We start from the raw sequence: 21,576 nt of genomic DNA on the forward strand, positions 1-21,576 counted from the left end.
TTCCAGTACAGAGAACTTTCATGAATATATTAAACTTCCCAGAGCGTTCTCTCCATAACTTTTCATGTATTCCCTGCTGCACAAACAGCGCTCAGCTCCTCGTACATATTACACACAGCCGTCACATGTTGAAGTAACGTGTTACTGGTCCCAGTGCTGTAAATCTTGTAGTGGACACAGCCGTGCCTCTGCACTGGGGCTCATTTGTGAAACTTCACAGTCAGCCAATTAGATCTCAGCTTTCATTCTTAGAAATCTAATTATTAGTTTTTGCACTTTTACAATATTTTGTTTTTTTATATTCCTGGAGAGGGAGGGGGGGTGTTATTGCTGTAGACCAGGGAAGCAGCTACTATATTGTAGTAATGACCAAGTTTCTGTGTATATTGTACAGCGCTGTGTATTATGTTGGCGCTATATAAATACTGTTTATTATTATAATATTAATCAGACATGCTTGTCATGTAGCATGAATGTTTATGCCTCCTTCAGACATCCAGTATCGGTCTTATCTCAGGGTGTCCATAGTGATCACCAGGACTGGGATTCTTGTCCCAGGGGTCACATGCTAGGGTTGTGATAGCCCACAGACCTATAACCGCTTAGACTGATGCACAGAAGTTACAGAATTATTCAACAAATCAGAGCAGACAACCATGATACACAACAACCTATCAAATATCACGAGCAGATCACAGTAAGCAAAAGAGTTAAAAGTAAATGCTGTTAGAAACAGTACTAGCCTTGGACAGTTGGTAATAATGACCAGTAGTAATCTATGGCAACCACTTTACTATATATCAGTTGATATAGGATACAACATATGATGGGCAACAGGCAACATTACTTTTACAGCAATCATTTCATTCTAAGGTTGCTAGGGGTTATGGCAAGGGGCAGCATTTATGTGCAGTAGCTCCTACCAACCATGTTTGAGCCTTACAGCATTCTAAAAACAATTTGCAATTGGTTGATAAGGGTTACGGCACTACGTCACAAGTCGCTAGGACAGAAGGATTCGGGGGGCGTCCTAAAGCGGTCGCAAGAAGGCTGCACAAATACATGTGCTGTCAATGTTATTGTAGTATACGGTGAAGCAGTCTGGGGAATTCAGACAGCTGGCCATATTTTATAGAGAACAGACAAATAGCGTCTGAATTACATCCCTGCAAATATTTATAGTGGCCACCCTTTCATGTCGCTCCACTTCAATCTAAACACAGTAAAACCACACTGGGATCCGGGGCTGAGGCTGCAGCAGGTTGTTGATGGTGCTGCTGGATGAAGGAGGGTCAGTGTGTAATCCATCAGTGCTGCTCACACTGTAGAAGGACTGTTCAGCCCCTGGAACCATCAAAGGCAGCGCAGGCTCATCTGGAGGGATGGAAGCATGCAGCTACACTGCTGCTGGGGGGTTGCGGAGACACCAGACACTATAAGCTCCCTACAGGGCTTCCCTACCCATACAAAGATATAAACTATAACCTCAAATCAAAAAAAAACTGTAAACACTCAAAATTATCCAAATCTACATTTTGCTAATATACTTTATGAATTTGTGTGAATTTCATGTTATAATTTACCTGAAATTGCTGCTTTGTGTAAAATAAACTGCAGCCTACTCTGATGGGGGCCTGGGGGTCTATCCAAAACATGAACCTTACCCCAGTCTGATTATTTTTAGATTCAATTCTGGGAGTAATGATTTATAAACTGCATCAAAATGTATGATGGAGAAATTGCATTCTTATACTTTGAACAATGTTAAGATTCAACTCATCCTCCAAAAATTTCAAAAATGTTAATCACCCAATTGGAGCACCAATGCTTTTACTACAGTATCTTATACAAGTATTCACTTTAGTTATCCAATCACCAAACAAGTTATTGTCTACGTGCACCTGATTGGATAATTTAGGCGAAGTGGCATTTAGTTTATTTTATGAAGATTCTCAATTACTTTTGTTAATAAAAAAAATAAAAGCATTTTTTATTTTTCAAAATACAAAAGTTATTTCAAAACATTGTGTGGACCTGTTCTAATTTATCTTTATTTGTCATCTTTATAGTCATTGATGGCCCGGTTGGTGGCATGAATATGTATTCTCTGTTTAGCAAGTAGAATATATTTAAGCTAGTTGTCTAGTTATACTTCATTCTAAAAATAATATACCTATGAGTACTTGGTTTTACCTACTTTTTGTACATTGCTACATTATATGTTGGTGCTACATAAGTAAAACTTTTTTAATAACTTAATAAGTTTAAACTATTAATAACAGTAGTATATTGAAATGCACTATACTAACTGACATTATAAGGTTTCTGATAATCAATATTCAATACTAACAAAAGCTCTAAAACAATTGTGAAATGTAATGCCAATGTAGCATTTTCGAAAACAAACTAGCAGTGGGCCTGATTTACTAAAATCGAACCTGTACAGCCAGCAGAGTTAAGGAATGTTCATTCTCTGTCACCAGCAAAATTATACTCAGCCCTTCTTATGTGCACAAGCATTTGCATGGACAAGTGTGGTCCTGGTCAGCGGTCATTCTGCGGCATGCGGTTTATTTAGCGTGGTCAGGATACAAATAAATAAGTAATAAAATGTTTTATTGATTTTTTGCTCATGGTTTTTATAAAAATGTTAAAAAATAAACTAGGGGCAAGCTTAAATCATTTGTGGGATTTAAATAAAATTTGTGGAAGGTCAATGTTAAAGAAAAGAAAAATATATATATATATATTTGTTTTTTCTATCTAAACTTTCTTTAAAGTTAATATTTTAGTTATTGTGAGTCCTCCTGTTTGTACCTGTTTGACACTATTTGCACATAATTAACTTTTTGTCATATTCATAAAACATACGCCTGGCAGAGATAACCTTTTAGTACATTGGAATGCATGCACATACGCATGTATAGTACAAAGTGACGCAGTGATTATAAGTGTGCATTGATTTGATCTTTTATTTTATGTATTTTTAGCACTATATTATATCACTATTTTAATGTGATGCTTCCTGATTTGTATATATCTCAGTGACATAACAATTTCTAGAAAAATTACAAATAGATTAGAGTCTGAACATTTGTTTTTTTATTAAATAAAGTAATGTTTATTATTATTATTATTATTTTAATTTATTGCATTTAATATTTTTATTTTTTTCTTTATGTAAAAGTATGGCATAGGTATAATATAGTTAGAATTTTCCAATTTTAATAATATTTTTTATTTATAGTGGTGAAACAATTCTCAGCAACAGTGCAACAATTAGGTAAAAATATTTTATAATTAAACATAAAATAAATATGTACTTTTGATATATGTGAAGCTAAGACATACACATTCTGCAGCTTGACTGCATTTGGATGTGCAAAGGTTTAAGCTATTTTTCTGTCCATTTTATGTTCTTCCACATGTGTGTTATATTTAGTAATTTAGAGACGACCTCCATGCTGCAGGGAATCGTGGCTCAGAGCTATGAACAATCTCAGGAAATCAGAACCACTAAGTGGATGGTCAAGCCGTGAGAACAGGTCACTGTGCTGGGTTATGGAAGTGGTGTCATGGTCATGAAGCCATGCAAGCCTCTTCATTTTCAGAGACTGAAATATTTCAGTTATAATATGAATTAGAGCAATATATTTTTTAATGTCTCCTGCAACCTGTTTAGTTTAGCTGTTGATATAGAAAAGCATGTTGATTGTTTAACTTTATCAGGCTTATAAATCATTAAGCCTTCAGGTGTCACCGTATTTCAGGTGATGCGTCCTGGAAAGGCAGTGTATGTATGAGTAGAAAGATCCATAACACTGATACATAAATGATGGTTAATAAAAATAAACAAAACACTTTTTAGCTTTCCTTGCTATCTGAAGCAGAACTTACTTTTAAATGTAATGAACAGGTACATTTTATTTAGTTTTTAATGGCACCCTGGATTTAGGATTGCATGACATTTGCAAAGAATGATACAATTCAGGATTGCCTAATTCCACAATTCTTCATGAAGCAGATGGAACTTGGAAATATGCAGGCAATTCAAATATTTGAAAAGCGGATGAATTGTCGATTTCCTTCTTCGATCATCGCCAGTGGAGTTCCATCGATTGATGGAGTATGAATGCAGCTTTAGAATAAAACTCATCTTATTGGGATTCCTTTCTGGAATTTTTTTTTCCCCCCTAACTTTATTGTGTAAATATTTTACATTTTAAGTGTGTATATATTATATACTAATATTTATGTTTTCATTTTTTTATTATTATTATATTGTTGTATCAGTTTTCTACAATTCTACAAAACAAAACTGCATTCTTTAAATAAAAAGTCAATAAATATAACACTTCTGCATTAATGACAGCTTGAACTGTCACCAGAGACAGTTAAACATTAAACCAATATAGTACTTTTTTTACCTTTTACATTCAGGCTTGCACTTGATCAGCAGCGGAAGATCTGTGTTTTTTTATGTCTTACTTTTAATAGTCAAAGGCTGGATTTGGCAATTCTAAGCCCTGACTTGTTCCTGTACACCGCAGACAAATTACTTTAAATGTAGCATTCATACTGAATTTAGTATTACATAGTAATATTAATCCAGACATTAATAGATTTAGCAGAAACATGTTGTATTAGTCAAATGCTGAGTGTACTTTGGTGGCAGATTCTCCTAAATATTTCTTCTAAGTTTACCTTATGATCCAGCGATATTTGTATTGTTTCCTATTGTTGTGTTGACATATATGCACAAGGTGCAATACACATATCATTCTTGTATGTAAGTGTTGATTAATATTTAATACATAGAACAAACATTAGCAATAGGAATAACTTTTTTACTTTTTTAATTCTGTTTAATTATTTGCATTAGTTTTGCATACAATCAGTGAATCCTTTTCACTTGCAATACTCCTCCAAGTTCTTCTAAATCAATGTATTCGATTATTTATCTGATTCATTTCTGAATTAAAAGTGAATACTGATTTCAGAGCTGATATTAAGCTTTTCTAAAATCTTCTAAGTCTCCTAATGACTGTACAATGGAATATTATGTATCTCAAGTATTCCTGGTTATCATGTTACAGTAATACAATATAAGCAATCTGATGAATTAGTAATAGTCTTCTGATGGGCATTCTGCATCATTTGCTAATTGTTTAGTATTTAGCTTTAATCATCTCATGTTAACCCCCATTGAATAGGTAATATAACCAGAATTACCTATATTTAGTTGGTGATTCTGAATAGTTTTCTATACATTATTATTTATTGGTAGCTCTGTAGTCAGCCATGGATCATTCATTTAGCTAACAAATGATAAAACCAAAAATTATGAGGGATCTATTTATAAAACATGACATTCATTCTAATGGAGAATCATCCAAGACCAGTAATTCATCCTTCATTAGAGAATGATTACTAAATATCAGAGTCACTGCTTTATAAAACATTGGACCATAGTAATTAGTTGGGTTTTATCTTCCTTTTTCTTTATCAACATGATCAAAGCATGTACCCATCAAGATTTCTTGGAGTATTTAAACCATGAACATTACAATTTGAGTATATAAAATGAAATTTGATTGATTTTGCTTATTGAAGATCCCATGTGACCTTTCTTTCCCATCTTGTTCCATAAGCCCAATATTATTGTTTGCTCTTTAAGTGCAGAATAGTAAAATATATATATAATAACTTCCATCCTACCCCCTCTTTGTCTGCGTAGGACTGCATGTGGATAATTACAGGGAATTAATAGATTGAGACTACAATATAATGGATCATCTCAATGCATCACTGTAATTGCCTTAGCAGAGTAAACGGCACAAAACCCATACTGTACGGAGTCACAGCGAGCAGAGAGGATGGGGGAAATTAAGTGGAACAAATCACAGCATTGTCTTCAACCAATTATCTTCATTGTATGCCGTCCGTTTCTCTCCTCCGCCTCGAGGAGCTGTGCGTCCTAATCTGCTGCATCCCAGTAATTGGCCGGGCTAGAAATAGAGCATTCCTAAACATGGATGGTTGCATTTTACAAGATTTTCCACAGCAGGGCCTTCAGTGTACATATGGGCCGCGATTTATTGAATAAGCAGAAAATACACTACAATTCTGCTATTACATTTGCAGGGACTCTTTTCTGATAAAAATGGCCTGCAATTAAAAAAAATAATACCTATGTCATAGTTTGCATCACATACCCCTCCAAAAACAACTTTTTTATGATCTGCACAATCTAGTTCCACTTATTTTGTGTTTGTAAAAAAAAGAGGTGGGGGAGGCACTGACCCAGGACAACCTATGATTAGTTAAGGAAACAATAAGCCTGCTTTAGTTGTACTCTTCAAGACTGGAGAACTTGGGTGATTCAGCAAACCTAAAATAGATTTCTTAAAAATCATTTGCTAAAATTAAATATTTTCAATCCTGAACCCAGATCCATTGCAGGTTTGTTGGATCATCCAGGTTCTCCCATGATAGTTTGTCTTCTCCAGTCTTGGAGAGCATTATTAAATCAGGCCCAATATGTTGGTTTTTCAGTTGTTTTCATATATTTTTTAGTAGTTAGATATACCTGCTGAGCAGTGATTTGACATTTTGTTCTTTTTTTCTCTAGGTATTGATCAATTCACGTTGGAGATCTTATTGTCATCTGGTATCAGGAGAGAAACTGTTCATTCTGTGCAGCCATGAACACCATAATGTTCAGTAAGCTCAGCGGCCAAGTCCTGTTTGAAGAAGCCACAGGTGATCGAGAACGAGGTGTCCGACCGTATGTAGGGGTAATAGAGAGTACCAACCCCGACATAAGCTTGCAAGATGGCGTCTCCATGAAGGACAGTGCCAGACACCGGCGACCTGGGTAAGACACATTGAACTCTGCTTCACTATGTCACAGAGGCTGATTTACTAAAATATTCATTTTTGAACACATACTAAGGTTCTGGGGGGAAAGAAAAAAAAAGAATAGCTGAATCTCATGTTATTTAAAGTATAAACAGGCCAATTAAAACTATTAACTTTGCTCTTTATACAATACACATTTCAATTAATAAAGCATATGCAGTGCATAAGGAGTAGCAATGATTTTTGCTGCTGGTCCTGGAATCAAATTCCAAAGCTCTGCATGGAGTTTGCATGTCTTTCATATGCGGATTTTGTTTTGGTGCTTTGGTTGATTTCCCACATTCTAAGTAAGATATATAAAACATAGGCTTATACATAAAATAACACTAGAGCAGTATCACACTTCTAGATTAAATAGTTCTGTGTACTCTTTAAAGTCTGCACAATATATTAACATTATATAAAAATGGCAACTAGATATAGCTGACAAAAATCAAGTTAGTCAAAGTTTATAATAATAGTAATGAATTTGATTTTCTATAGGTAAAGTTGTAATGATTTCATCCAATCATCAGCAAGCAAAAAGGTTGTTTTATTGCAAATTCCTTTGTATGTAATTTGGTGTTTAAGCTTTATTGTATTTACTAGCCTGAGGACCCAATCACACAGTATTGTTGAACTTCTGTAACTCACTGATGCATTGCAGTTCATTTTGAATGCCAGTTTAGTGAACCTGCACCTGTTCTACAAACTGCTGGATATCGCAATTCACAATGCAGGTTATGGTGTGCTATGGTATAAAAAATCAGTGATCAGTGAAATCCTGATTTCCATAGACACTAGGGAATTACTAAAAGCTGAATACCTTTACTAGTAGTAATATTGTGGTGACTGGTAGAAGACATAGGAAAGCCTTACAAACAAAGAAAAAGACTCTACATGCAAATAAGGCCCCTGGTAATTACAATTATATTGATATGTTCATCTATGTAATAGATGTTGGTAAATAAAAGTCAAATTAGAGTTTTTCTTTAACATATGAAAACCATTAAGATTATTAGGTGAAACAAATACTTATTGGATTCTCCGTGCTCTTGTTTTTTTATTCTTTTCCAACAATCATGCAGCATAGAGATGATACAACGCTAGAGATTTGTGTGTGTCATTTTTTACTGGAATGATTCAGTAGGAAAGCATGTTGTGTTTCAAGTATTACAGTGTATACCAGATTATATTGATTGGGAGCCCACAAGCTTTCTTTGTATAGTTAGTTGGTAAGACTTTACATTTTATACCATTTGTAACTTTATAATGTTAGATGGTATGGTAGAGAATTTTGCTCCTATGTTGTGTTTGAACACTATACAGGATAATATGTAGTCTATAGGCTCTGTTTATAAAACAGGGAATCTGGCATTCCCTCAAATATTCTCTGGTGGGAATAAGTTACTGCCATTAAAACACATGGACCTGGAACAATCGCACAAGGGAATGTTTGAACAAATGTCTGATTCCCTGTTTTATAGAGCCCTATATTACAATACTGCACATGTATATTTGTTTATTTTCAATTGATTTTTTTTTCATAAGATTCATAATGGAGAATCAATTTTAAAAAACGTATTCAAGTGTATGTAAACATAACTTATTTTTAAAACTTGTTTTAATTTATTTGGCATCATTCCACACAATATTCGATTTTCTTTGGTGAACTTTCTTTCCTGAAGATTATAACAGTAAGAGCGATTCTTGATGCAAGCTGATAACACTTACCAGTGTATTTATTGGAAGCCTTGCAATATAGCAGCAGGAAGCCCTGTTACTGCTATAATACTCAAGTAAGAAACGTTGCAACAGATTTTTGAAAACGTGTTTTGCCTAAGAAAACTTTACACAATGAGAAAACCAAAATGCAAACTAAAAAAAAGATTTTGGCATTACGAGTCCCTTAGGCCTATCTAAACAACGCTTTAGAAATGTTTGCAAAGGCAAGATAGCTGTTAAAGGGCATAATTTCCCTTATATCTTGCTTGTACTTATCTTTAGCATTACAGATCATTTAATTACTTTTATTTCTCAGCATGAAAAAAGCATGAAAAAAATACAGTTCAGTGCTAGCATTATGCAGCCTTGGAAATCCAATGGTCCATTCTACAGTAATGTTGCATGGGTTTGCTATCCAGTTATATTATTATTATTATTATTATTATTATTATTATATCTGCCCATTTGGACACCTATTGCAACATACATTGAAAACTCAACTCTAACCTTTGTTATAAACACAAGGGAGTGCAGTCAAATTGGATTATTGAAGTGAACATAGCTTTACATCTATAAAGCTACATAAACATTCACTCTACTCTGAGATAACCCATTGTGTCCTGATCTGGAGCTACATCAAGCCTGAGCAGTCCTGAGTGTTGATCACACTAGTGAACCAAAACAGTGATATTGGTAGGGCTCAAGCAGGTCAGAATTGTTCACACAATGCAGAGACTTATTACCAATTTGCCTTGTGGTAGACTGTTTTAAACAGATTAAGGGTAAAAAAAAAGAAAAAACAATGCATGACTGCAATACTAACCTTTAATTGCGAGCTGTTTATGACAGTACCTTTCTCCACCACAAGGTGTCCCTTAAGGATACAACAAGTGGGGTGTTGTAGCTCCGCCCCCTGTCCTTTTAAGGCATTGATGCAGAGAGTGATGCAACACCACTCCCTACATCATCTGGAACCTCCCACTGCAGGAGGAAGAGCTAGAGGACCCAGTGTGTCATGTGATCAGCCTATTAGAAAAAGATAAATTAAAAAAAATACAATATTTATAACATACTGCTGGGGAGGCTCAAATATAGGAATGGGAGAGCTTTTATAGATGGAGGAGGCAGGCAGAGTCTGGCATTGAGCTTTAATGGTAAATATTCCTATTATTGTAGATGTACAGATATGAAAATATTCCTTGCTTTCCTTCAGTTCCAGAATACAAATTGTTCGGAGAGCACAATCATAAAATCTGTGTAATCCGTATAACTTTGTTGAAAGAGAAGAGTTTGTGGGTTTGGAATTTCTGTCAATGGAGCAAATAGATCAAATAATACAAAAGCATATTTTAGTGTCTGCTCATCAAATGGAATTACCATTCAGCAGGCAGAGGAAGTGACCCATTTGGGTGTAATAAGACATGTCTGAATTCTATGGAGCAGACTTATCAATCAATAGGAGAAGGTTTGCTTTGTCCATCAGAAGCATAGTGAAGGTAGACAGTAACTACAGGGGGTGCAGTGCATGCAACCGTCCCACCGGCAGCTTAGGAGGGTTTCCGTTATTACTGTCTGTATATTCTGTCTTCTCTTTACCTGTTCCCATGTGCTTGGGCATTTCTTCTGCTCACACGTGTGCAAAAACAGCCATAGTTTTTTAATATTTACATGTGGTGAAATGTTCAAATAATAATGGCGGTATAGCTAGGTGCTGGTAAAAGGTAATAAAATGTATCTACCCCCCAATACCAATATGTTGCAGCTTATCAGTCCTTAGATGTGTCAGCTGCATTCCTTTCTGTTTGTATTTTTTTTTGCTGGTCCTGCAGATAACACTTCCTGTAGCATTGCTAAGTAAGTGTATCTCTAGAAAGTCATGGTTATCACACAGGCCCTTATTATCCTTGTTTTATTATTATTATCTTGCATTTATATACAACACACATATTACATAGCGCTATATAAAGTCCATAGTCATGTCACTAGCTGTCCCTCAAAAGGAGCTCACAATCTAATGTCCCTACCATAGTCATATGTCATTATTACAGTCAAAGGCCAATTTGGGGGGAAGCCAATTACCTAACTGCATGTTTTGGGGATGTGAACGGAAACCCACGCAAACATACAAACTCAGATAGTGACTTAGCCAAGATGCAAAGCTAGGACCCAGAGCTGCAAAGGCAAAAGTGCTAGCCATGGAGCCGCAATGCTGCCTATTTTACTTGTACTATGGGGAAGATAAAAAAATGTTTTTATTAATATTATTATATTTTTTATTGCAATTTCATATAATTTAGCAGTTTACAAAGTTCATAGTCATGTTCTCTCTTTGGGAGAGCTTCTATTGGCTGCTAATTGCCAGGAAGCCCTGCTTGATATTGCCAGGAGCACTCCATGATATTTACTATAACAGCGATGGTAACTGGTGGTTATTGGGTAGCACTCTCTGCTTTACTGGCCATGACGTTGCAGTGCGCTTACTATTTCCTCATGGCAAGGAACCTCTTCCTCTGAGGAAGTGCTACATGTAGCCTCTCTTGGTGCCAGCGCCATAGTGAATAAATGGGGGTGTCAGGGAGTAGTACCAGTACTGCCTACTTCTGTCAGTTGTTTATTAAGAACCAACGGTGTGGTGCAAGTGACGGAGCGGCAAAGTGCCAACTGTGCTGGGCCAAGTGGGATTGATCAATCCCAAAGCAGGTCTGAACTTGCCATATTAAGCTGGACAGTCCAAAAGCAGTTAAAGGCACCACAAAACAGAAGGAGGCCAAATTATTATTATTATTAAACAGGATTGATGCCATTGATAGTAACCTGGGCGAAAAACTAGATGCCAAGCAAGGAGCTGAATTGTTTTGTTGCCCAGTAGCCGGTAACACAGGTAATAGGTAAACAGAAGAAGACAACAGTTATAACTAATTAGGAAAGTGGCTTAATTTAAACCTGGACTCCCCCAATTTTATTTAGATAGAATTTTTACTTAAATGAAAAATACTTCCACTGTTCTGCTGTTTCTGTTTTATTCTGCTATTAGGCACGCTTGCCAGACACCATAGCCAGGCCAGTGACTCACTTTTCTCCACCTCAGTTAAGCAATACAGCTTGGTCGGCAGCCCGCCTTAGCTTGGACACTGGGCAGTGATTGGACAGGCAGCCAGTATAAAGGCAGATTAATTGTGACAGCAGTAGGGTCTTGTGCCACGTTAGCCATTGATTAATAATGCAGAACTTCAAACTTTCTGTCTTCAATATGATAACTTTATTTTTAAGATTTTGCTATTATATGTGAAAATAGTTCAGCTTTGGGATAAGGTTCACATTCTGTGCGTTTACTGCTTCTTTCTTGAGATCAATGTGATTGCATTATTCCTGATTGCTGTTGCAATGGACGTGGTGGCTCAATGGCTAGCACTATGGCCTTTGCAGGACAATATCTGCATGGGGGTTGTATGTTATCCTTGTGTTTGTGTGGATTTCCCCTGGGCACTCTGGTTTCTGCCCACATCCCAAAAACATACACATGACTTTAGACTGGGTTAATGACATATGACAATGGGGGACAGGTAGTGACATAACTATGGACTTGTAAAGCGCTGCGTAATTTGCCGCACTATATAAATCTAAAATAGTAATATATTCCAGGTGCAATTTGTTCTGTACACATAGGAGCTATCAGTATGTACCGATCACTTGTGCCAACTGGTAATATTGCTGAACAGCGAAAGCAATTGTCAAATCTCATGTAGTTGCCCCACGCTGCCAACATCGCTATTTAAAATAGTAAAAACAAAAAAATCTTTATGGTTCGGACTTTTAAGGCAGTCTAAACAAAAATCACAATTATGCAAAAAAGGACAAGATTTTATTATAGCAAAATATAAAAATATATACATAAATAAACATATGTTAAAAAAGTCTTAGAAGGGAGGTATATTAACAAACTCTAAATAAAACCGTAGTGCTCAATTGCTGATAGAACCTGGATAGGTATAGTTGTTGTTTATCTGTAACACAATACAGATAAATACATAATTAGTTGTTTAATTTACATCTCTTTAAGTACAGTCAAAACCAGGTACGTTTTAGAAAAAAAACTTTATACATACCACCAAATATTAAGAAATGGGTGCAACTTAGCCTGACGTAGGACATAGCACGTGGTGGAGGAAAACTCAGGGAACAAAAAGGAGGGCTCAATCCAGAAGAAACACTCAATACTATTCCCAAGAACTTGTCCTTGTAAAAATATCTGTATACGATAATCTTATGCGATATTAGATATGTTTTCAGACCCAGCAAGAGGTAACAGCAAAAACAGCAACTGTGAAGAACCAAATGTAAGAATTGTATGTTAATGCCAAAATAGTTTTGGCCACTATCTATAACACAAGAAAAAAGAAAATATCCATTATGTATATGTATATATGTATTTCTGTATCCCATAGGGGGACTACAACGCCCCTCCGATGATCTGCCAGTATCAGCATAAAATAAGTAATGTTCATTTTAGTTCTAAAAAATGACATGAATGCTCTCAAAGTTTTCCAATATTGCTGTATAGGGCAAGATTAGAAGGGCACAAAAATAATTAGAATGGCACATTAGCACATTAGCACATAGCACATGCAAAAAACTAGCTTTAGGAACAAATTGCCTAAATTTGAGTATAAAAATGTTTAACCTAAGGACTAAATGAGACAGTGATATAGCTGAGCCTTAAAGGGTTGAGATTTTTGCTTGAAGGCTTTTCATTCCTCCTGTTTTAAAGAGAATATTGTAAAGACAGATATAAGGTGTCACTAGCGTGCCCACCTAGAAATATGACATAATCCTTGTAGACTAAAATTCCTTGGGTGGTGACGCCAAACAGAAAACAAAGTAGAGTTTTGAGAATAACAATGTAACATAAAACGTCATTAAAAAACATTTAAAGCTCTGGCTTCCAGTAGATGAAATGGTTTTCATACTTTCATCTCGCTAATCTGTTTTGCAGACGCAAGGCTTGATAAATAACGATTGTAATTTCTGGTAGACCAGCTTGTCATTAGAGGCTTGATTTATCCAGAGCTACTCCTGTGATGTTTGCAGAAATTCTAAACATTTTTGACAACGGTAAATGCGGTTGGAGTGGAACTGGCCGAGTGGGGCTCAAGTTGACTTGCAGTGACATCTGCTGGAATCCCATTACAACTCTACAGAATGTTATTACTCATGTCTGGGCATATGAATGTGCAGCCGCTTCCGAGCCAGAGTTTCAGAAGATGCTTTTGGAGCTTGTGCTGCCAAGGAAAAGTTGATGTCAGGAACAAATTCCAGGTAGTGAAAGTTTTCTAAAGAGTCTTTTTTATTTATGAAGACTACAAGAGACAACACTTTGTCAAGTCGCACAATGCAGGAGATGAGGAGCCTGGAAGCTGTACAGGCAGAATGGAAAATGTGGCTTTATTCTACCATTTTTTAATGAAAAATATTGTTCACACGAGTTTTGGACAGTTTGCAGTCCCACAGCTGTCGAAGAAGATGTGCTACCTGATGCTCTGTGTACAATAAATCCATTTTAAAAATACTGAAAGGTGCTTGTAAACTTCTTCTGACAATGCCTGACTATTAAGCTCAAGATCATAAACCATAACTGAAAGATATTTGGGTCCATTTATAACAATGAGGTGAGATGACTATGTTTTCTCTGTTATATTGCACTGTGCACACTGTGGCCTGGCCCATTTAGAAAAGTTGGACCACTGCAAGTATTCGGCAGAAGTCTTTTTACTCAAGAGAGCCATAAGAGCTCCAAAACTGGAGCAAAGCAAGAAATGTAACCTGCTCACCTTTTTTCATCCAATCACAAAGCTCTTTCGGCTCAGTTAAGCAGAAGGAGGTCCATGTTGAAAGAAGAGTTTTTATATAAATTTGATTGGTCACAAGTATCATTTTCAATACACTATGCTAGCTTCAGAACCCCAATGCCAATAAATATTATTTTTTTTTAAAGTACAGGTTGTCCCCGGGTTACATACGAGATAGGGACTGTAGGTTTGTTCTTAAGTTAAATTTGTATGTAAGTCGGAACAGGTACATTATTTTTTTAAATGAAATTAGGACAGATGTTTGTCTCAACATAATATTAGGCAGCATGGTATCTGTTGCTGTATAAAATCCTCACTGTGAGTTAATCACAAACAAACCAAAAAAAACTTTTTGGAACCTAGACATTTGTTAACTTCTGGAGCAAGCTGTGCTTTGGTATGGAAAAAGAAACAACCGCAGAGTTTGTCATGGTCTTTAAAGAGTTACAAGAGGCTACAAATCAGCTCATCTGTGTTTAGCAAAAGATTTTTTCTGCAAGTCATGCAAACTGCCCCCCTCCCCTCATCAAGCCTCTGTCCTGCACACGAATGAGCAGGGAAGCCCCGTTCTTATCTAGGAGTCATCCCTATGTGGGATGTCCCTAACCCGGGGACTACCTGTAGTGGTCATTCTGCTTTATCAATGAGCCCAAAAGTTTGCCTTCCTTTTTTTTTTACAAAATACCGCTGATCAACATCTCATAAATATGCCAGCACAATAAAAAGTGTTTATAGTGTGATAGTATTATTAATAAGTGTTAGTAATAGTAAGATCCCCAGTTGTATCATGAACTGGCAATTTGTTCATAAATCCAGATTATGTCAAATGATAAACACTTTTATGAAAAGGGCAAACACTTTAGTGTTGCTATTTTATTACAAATATTGGCATTTTCATTGTGAGAGATCACCCCGTAAATATTAAATTAAATAAATTGCCTCCGGTGTAATATAAAATAACTGTACCCCTCACAAAGAGGGTGGGAATCTTTTGATATTGCTGTTACTTAAAGGCAGGTTTAAATATATAATTTCAACCTTCATTAATAAATTTAAACAGATTGTATAGCTGAATCCTTAAACTGCCCCCAGACTATTTGCTCACCTGATTGGGAGTTAAGGTCAACTATTCCGTAACTATTACTATTCCTGTGTAAAGTTTCAGGTTTTTAGAATTTCTGTTTTAAGCTGCATGGATTTGAGGACTCTGGGTCCCGAGGCTCACATTGAACTTTTCATTATGTTATGAAATAGTGGTAATATCTTATTGAGTGTAATGATTGCTAACAATTCCAATACAATAAATAACTTTTTTTCTGAAAGGAGTAGTGGTCAGAATATCATCTAGGGCATAGTATCAGGGTACCCCTTTTTGCTCCTATGTTTTTTTTTTTGGGTAACAGTGCTTAAATGATTTCAAATGTTTGTATTTTAACCTTCTTCTCTCTGGATTTGTGTATTGTATATTGTGCAGAGGGTTAGACACTAACATATGGCTTTGACATGACCACATGAATTATGTTAAATTGACAACACTGATGGGGAAAGCCTTAAAATTGGAGTTCCAGGGAAATATAAGTCACCTTGTGATTCAGCGAGTTACTAATCACTGAGTTCAAATATCTGTTTTGAGTTGAGATTCAGTTCAATTTTTTAATCCAGTTATGTGTAAGGTGGGCCAAGACCAAATTAGTCAACCATACTATCTATCACTCGTCTATCACAAATTATTCATCGTGTATATTAATATCTGTATGCATTCATCTAGTTGAGTCACATTTAACTGAATTTGTTCTTGTAATGTTGAACACGTTTTGTAGCTTGTCCAAGTCATTTCTTGAGTACTTCTTCAGCATTCCAAGAACAAGTTCAGTTGAATATGACTAACTACTACGAGCTATACCATGACTTGGATGAATGAGAATCCCCACAGGCATTTCATGTGTTTAGATCGAATGTCATCTATATTACTTCCAGAAGTAGTAGATAATTACAAAGTTTTAAACTTAAAATACTGATATGTGTAAATGATTTGTTTCTTAGAAATGTAAAGGGGTAGCAAAATATAAGATCAACCTCAGGAGATTGCCAAACGTTGACGTCTAAAAGTGTTCACTTCTTAAAGTAAATAAGGTGAACTTGTGATCACTTTGAATACTTATTCATCAGCCAAGGATGGAAAATACTTTCCTAGCACATGACTAGGTGATTGAAAAGAACACATCCATCTCTTGTTTGCTAATTTATTTTGCAGTAAACAGTCTTTATTTCTCCTACCGCACCATAAATCCACTGCATCACCATGAACTCTCCTATAGAACAATAATAATTCTATCTTGTATTTTATAATAATGTTTGAAAAAAAACTTCTAAAAATCAGAAATCTATAGTATATATAGCAGTGTGTACATACATAAATATATATATATATATATATATATACTCGAGCTTGAACTAGTGAGCTCTGCAAAAAAACTGCATTCTGGTAAATAAGGAACCTACATATTAATGTGCAATTTTTTCAACTTATTTATAAGATTTTTTTTTTTTATACCAGACAATAATAGATGATAAACAAAATCAGAAAGATAGAGAAAAAGGAGAAATTTGGAGTGAATTTAGGGGAAATGAAAAGTTACATTGGAAGCGTGAGAAAACGATAGGAAAATAAATGCAACAATTAAAATGTCAAAAGCATAAACAACCCAGTATTATGTTTACTGTTATAAAAAGTATATTTGCATTTTTTTTAGTAACCCAATAAGTTATATTTTTAATTTAGAAAAAAGCGTGTGGTACATTTCAGTAATAAGTGCCTAAGAGGATTCCTTAGCATCAGGTTGTTTGTCTTATGATAAAGTTGTGGAAGTGGAATTGCATTTCATACCTGTCCCTGGTTATTAATAAAGGATTATATTTAACTACTTATCAATGTGTAACAATAAGTAAATCCTTCTGCTGGGACCCTTAAAAATATCACAGTAAAAGAAAGGAAACATGGAAAAGGTAAAATAGAAAGGAAAGGAGGAAGGTATACACTAGATAAACCAGATTATTGTGGTATCGTGAAGTACACAAATTGCCTGGTGAGGGGGAGAAGACAGCTCAGGTAACCCAGGTGGTGCCCATTTTAGTGGGGCTTTGGGAATTGCTTAAAATAAAACCAGGTGGTTGGGTATTTTTTCTGGTGTCATGGATTCTGGAGGTGAGATCCCCCAATGGGCACAGTATGTTAACACAGTGGGCCTGATTTAATAAAGCTCTCCATTACTGTAAATGATAGACTATCATAAAATAACCCAGGTAATCCAACAAATATAGAATGCAAATGTTTCAGGATTGAAAACGTGCTGAATGATGGCAACTGAGTTTTAAGAAATGGATCACCCAGGTTCTCCCACTATAGTCTATCATCTCCAGTATTGGAGAGCCTTTATAAATCAGACCCATTCATGAGAATGCATTTTTTACAATTAGCAAAGAACAAACAAAATTTCAATTAAATCTGAAGAAATGAACATACAACAATGCAATACATTTCCTATAATAGCTCACACATGATTTTCCTTTATCAGTGCTGGGGACAGACATAGCACAGCTTTAAAGTCATTGCAGTTTTCTGGTTTGGTAGATTAGCTGATTGGCATATAAGACATCCAGGCTCAGGAGACAGCAATGTTAACTGAGAATATTTATTGATAAAAGCATCTCATCATGTAAAACAAAGGATCTCAATAAACCAGAATCTTTCATTAAGCAGAAAGCAGGGGTGACATTAGGATAATACAACTTTGCATGAAAGGGGCAGCCCAGCAATAAAACTTGCTGATATAATAATAATTAATATAAATATAATAAGTCACCTTCGCCCCAGTCTGCTCCTTCTAGATAGGAAATTTAAGCTTGTGCTGCTTCTGCGCTCTGTGGTTTTCGGTAATGACTGTTTAACCAGGTCCAGTTATAAGTTAATGAAGTGTGTGACTGGCTGTCATTGCTACATAAATTGGTAACATCAGCCAAACCCTTAATGGAGTAAATTGGGCTAGTCGGTTTGTTGAAAAGGTAATTTGTAACACATCTGTTAGCATGAAAGAATTCTACATCATGAAACCCAAGCGTTGTAGCGAAGTAGAAAAAATGTTTTCTATTTCCATTATTATTATGGATAAAGTGTATGCAACACGAAATCTATTTTTCACTATGTTTGGGATCATGCCGCACTGTACACAGGTAATTTTTGTGCCTTGAAATTAGCAACAGCATTGTTACATTGGCCAGCTGCAGGAGCCTGCACAGCAAGCTGACAACATTGCTGCTATGTATGAGAAAGTAGCTCAATGTTGTCAGTCTTAATAGGAATTGCTGTTACTGGCAGGATCTACAAAAATTGTATGTTTGACTTATTGGACCTGATTTAACAATTCTCTCTAAGGCTGGAGATATACTTTCGTCAGTGAAGCTGGGTGATCCAGCAAACCTAGAATGGATCCGGTCCAGGATTGAAAACATTTGCTAAAAATAGCAAATGACTTTCAAGAAATTCATTCCAGGTTTGCTGGATCACCCAGCTTTACTGATGAAGGTGAATCTTCTCCAGCTTTGGAGAGTTTTAATAAATCTGGCCCATTATGGCAAACGTTGTGAAAAATCAGTTTTATATACCCATTTTAATTTCATTCAACAACATATTCCAGATCATGTCTCCATATTCAACTATTTCATTGTTTTATTTCAGTCATTTTTTATGGCCACATGACATCATGATTGCTCCCACACTGAAGCAATTGCCCCTTGCTTGAATGATCATTACGCTGCTACATGCATATAGTGATGCTTTGTGAATATTTATAATTGTCTCACTTATAGCACAGGAGCTACTGCAGATAATGAGACCTTACAAGTAAACTGTATTACAATTTTACCCCTTAGTTAACCCAAGTCAGCCCTAGTTAACCCCTTCCTCTCATTCTGCCCATAGCTATTATTCTTTAATTGTTTTTTTTTTACATTTTTAGGTATTATGCTTATATATTATTTTATTTTGGTCTCAAAACAATGTATTTGGAAAAATAGGATTTATTTTCATATGCAAATAACTTTGCTTTGCTTTGTACCAAAAAAACATAATTTTAGCGTCATTTTCAATATTCAACTTAATAGCATACTTCTTACTTAAAGTTAAACTCCCTTTTTCCTTTAAAACTATTAAAAAAACAGAATACTTTTTAAAATGTATTTACAACATTGCCAAAAAACATGCTTGTTATCCTAATGCAAGACTATAGTTCTGCACAGAATCTGCAATTAGAATCTGCCAGGATTTTACTGCAGAATAGTCAGGCTATAAAACATACTTACTGTGCAGCTCAGTGTATGATGGTGGTATCGGACTATCGGGACTGAATGAACATGCTTAGCAGTTACATCACCCTGGCCTGGCCAACCCAGACGGCTGAAGATTGGGAACCCGGAAGAAAAGCAGAAGAAGATGGAACAATGACAGGTAAGTTTATTTTATTGCAGAAAAGACATCACTTGTCCTTCCTGCAATAAAGAACCTGCCAGAATGCAAATTTGTAATGGTAGGATTTATTAGCACTTTAAGTAATGAAAAAGTTACCGTCAAATAAACAGGCCCATAGTGAAAATAAAAAAAAAATGCTCTGCTCGGGTACACACGAGATAAAATGATTAAATTCATGTAGTAAGAGACCAGGAAAATAAGTGAGAAGATTTGACATTAAACAGATTTGGTGGCTTTTGCTTTGATTTCCTTCCACAGAGATTGCAGAAGACAGCTGTGTCTACAGCTCACCCGACAGTGCACAGTTGTTGGACTTGTAATTGAATTGAATAGATACATGAAAAGTCTGTACAAGGGGAATGGTTGGTGAAAGTTCTAGTAGATCCACATTCACTAAAATTGTATACAAGCTTTAACATGTGAATGTGAAGTCACTTTTGCCATTTTTTGTCAAATTTGTAGTTGATTTTTCCTTATAGATCCTCCTTCAGGCACTTCCAGTGATTAAAAAAAGAAGCTAGGGAGAATCATTGAAAAACAAGAAAAGGTTAAAAAAGATATAAACTGTATTTTATGTAAAAAAATGGTATTTTCTAAGATGCTCAGGGCTTTATTAATAAATGTCATGTAGCTGGGGTTTCCATCTACCTAAAGGAGCTATATACAATATAGACTTTTTGGTTCTATTCTTCTGACCTATAGCATAAAGTTTATTATAAGTTGTTTATCCGGATGATGACAATTTTTTTTATTGTTTTAGCAGTTCTAGAGGAAGCAGCGGTAAAGTGAGACACAAACGGCAGGCGTTGCAAGACATGGCGCGACCATTGAAACAGTGGCTATACAAGCATCGGGACAACCCATATCCAACCAAGACCGAGAAAATCCTCCTGGCACTTGGGTCACAGATGACTCTGGTTCAGGTAAATACAGTATAACATGGCTGCTATTACATGTTTTAATGACATGCCTTACTACCGCAATATTATGGGGTATGTCACAAAACAAACAATATATGCAGTCTTGCCCTGTACATCAGCTTGGCATCTTTGTTTTACCTTTTGGAGATAGTAGATGCTGCGCCAGACCTGGCCAGGCCAGGTTTTACATATATACCCTAATATAAACCAGTGCAAATATAAACCCAAGTGCCTACCTTTGCCTGAAAATACAGTCAATACTACATTGACTTGTGTATAAACCTAGGGAACAAAATGTGGCCATCATTGCTAATATACAAAACAGTAATCAACAGAAATGTTTATAAAATAAATTCAAATAGATAAATGATGTGCTAATTTTAAACATTTGTTTAAAATGAGAAATGTATATTGTATGGGATTAGTCTGTTTATTTTTTTTCCTTTTAAGTAATTTGTACTTTGTTGGTTATGCTAGGCACTTGCTTCTAAATGATCTATTGTACATTATTGTTAGCCACCAGTAGAAGACACTTAAACCTCATGTAAAGTGTGCAACAAACTATAATAATGTCCCAGATGGCAGGAGTTTGTTTACAATTTACATAAAGAGACAGCGCCATCAAGTGTACAAACTGAAATGATGGTTTCACGTAAAAAAA

At 35.6% G+C, this 21,576-nt stretch overlaps 1 protein-coding gene across 3 annotated transcripts in view; it reads left to right on the top strand.

The window, feature by feature from the left end:
* Positions 1 to 6,631: 6,631 nt before the first annotated feature.
* The window catches only part of MKX (mohawk homeobox), a gene marked incomplete at its 5' end in the record, with an annotated part of 69,199 nt that continues 54,254 nt past the window's right edge, over positions 6,632 to 21,576 (top strand). For 2 of the 3 annotated variants that reach the window (XM_072412678.1, XM_072412680.1), the window contains 2 exon segments: positions 6,632 to 6,877; positions 20,756 to 20,918. In XM_072412678.1, the coding sequence (XP_072268779.1) occupies positions 6,705 to 6,877; positions 20,756 to 20,918 (336 nt within the window). 3 annotated transcript variants of the gene reach the window in all.

Source organism: Pyxicephalus adspersus, chromosome 5, assembly GCF_032062135.1.
Source record: "Pyxicephalus adspersus chromosome 5, UCB_Pads_2.0, whole genome shotgun sequence".
NCBI classification, from domain to species: Eukaryota; Metazoa; Chordata; class Amphibia; order Anura; family Pyxicephalidae; genus Pyxicephalus; species Pyxicephalus adspersus.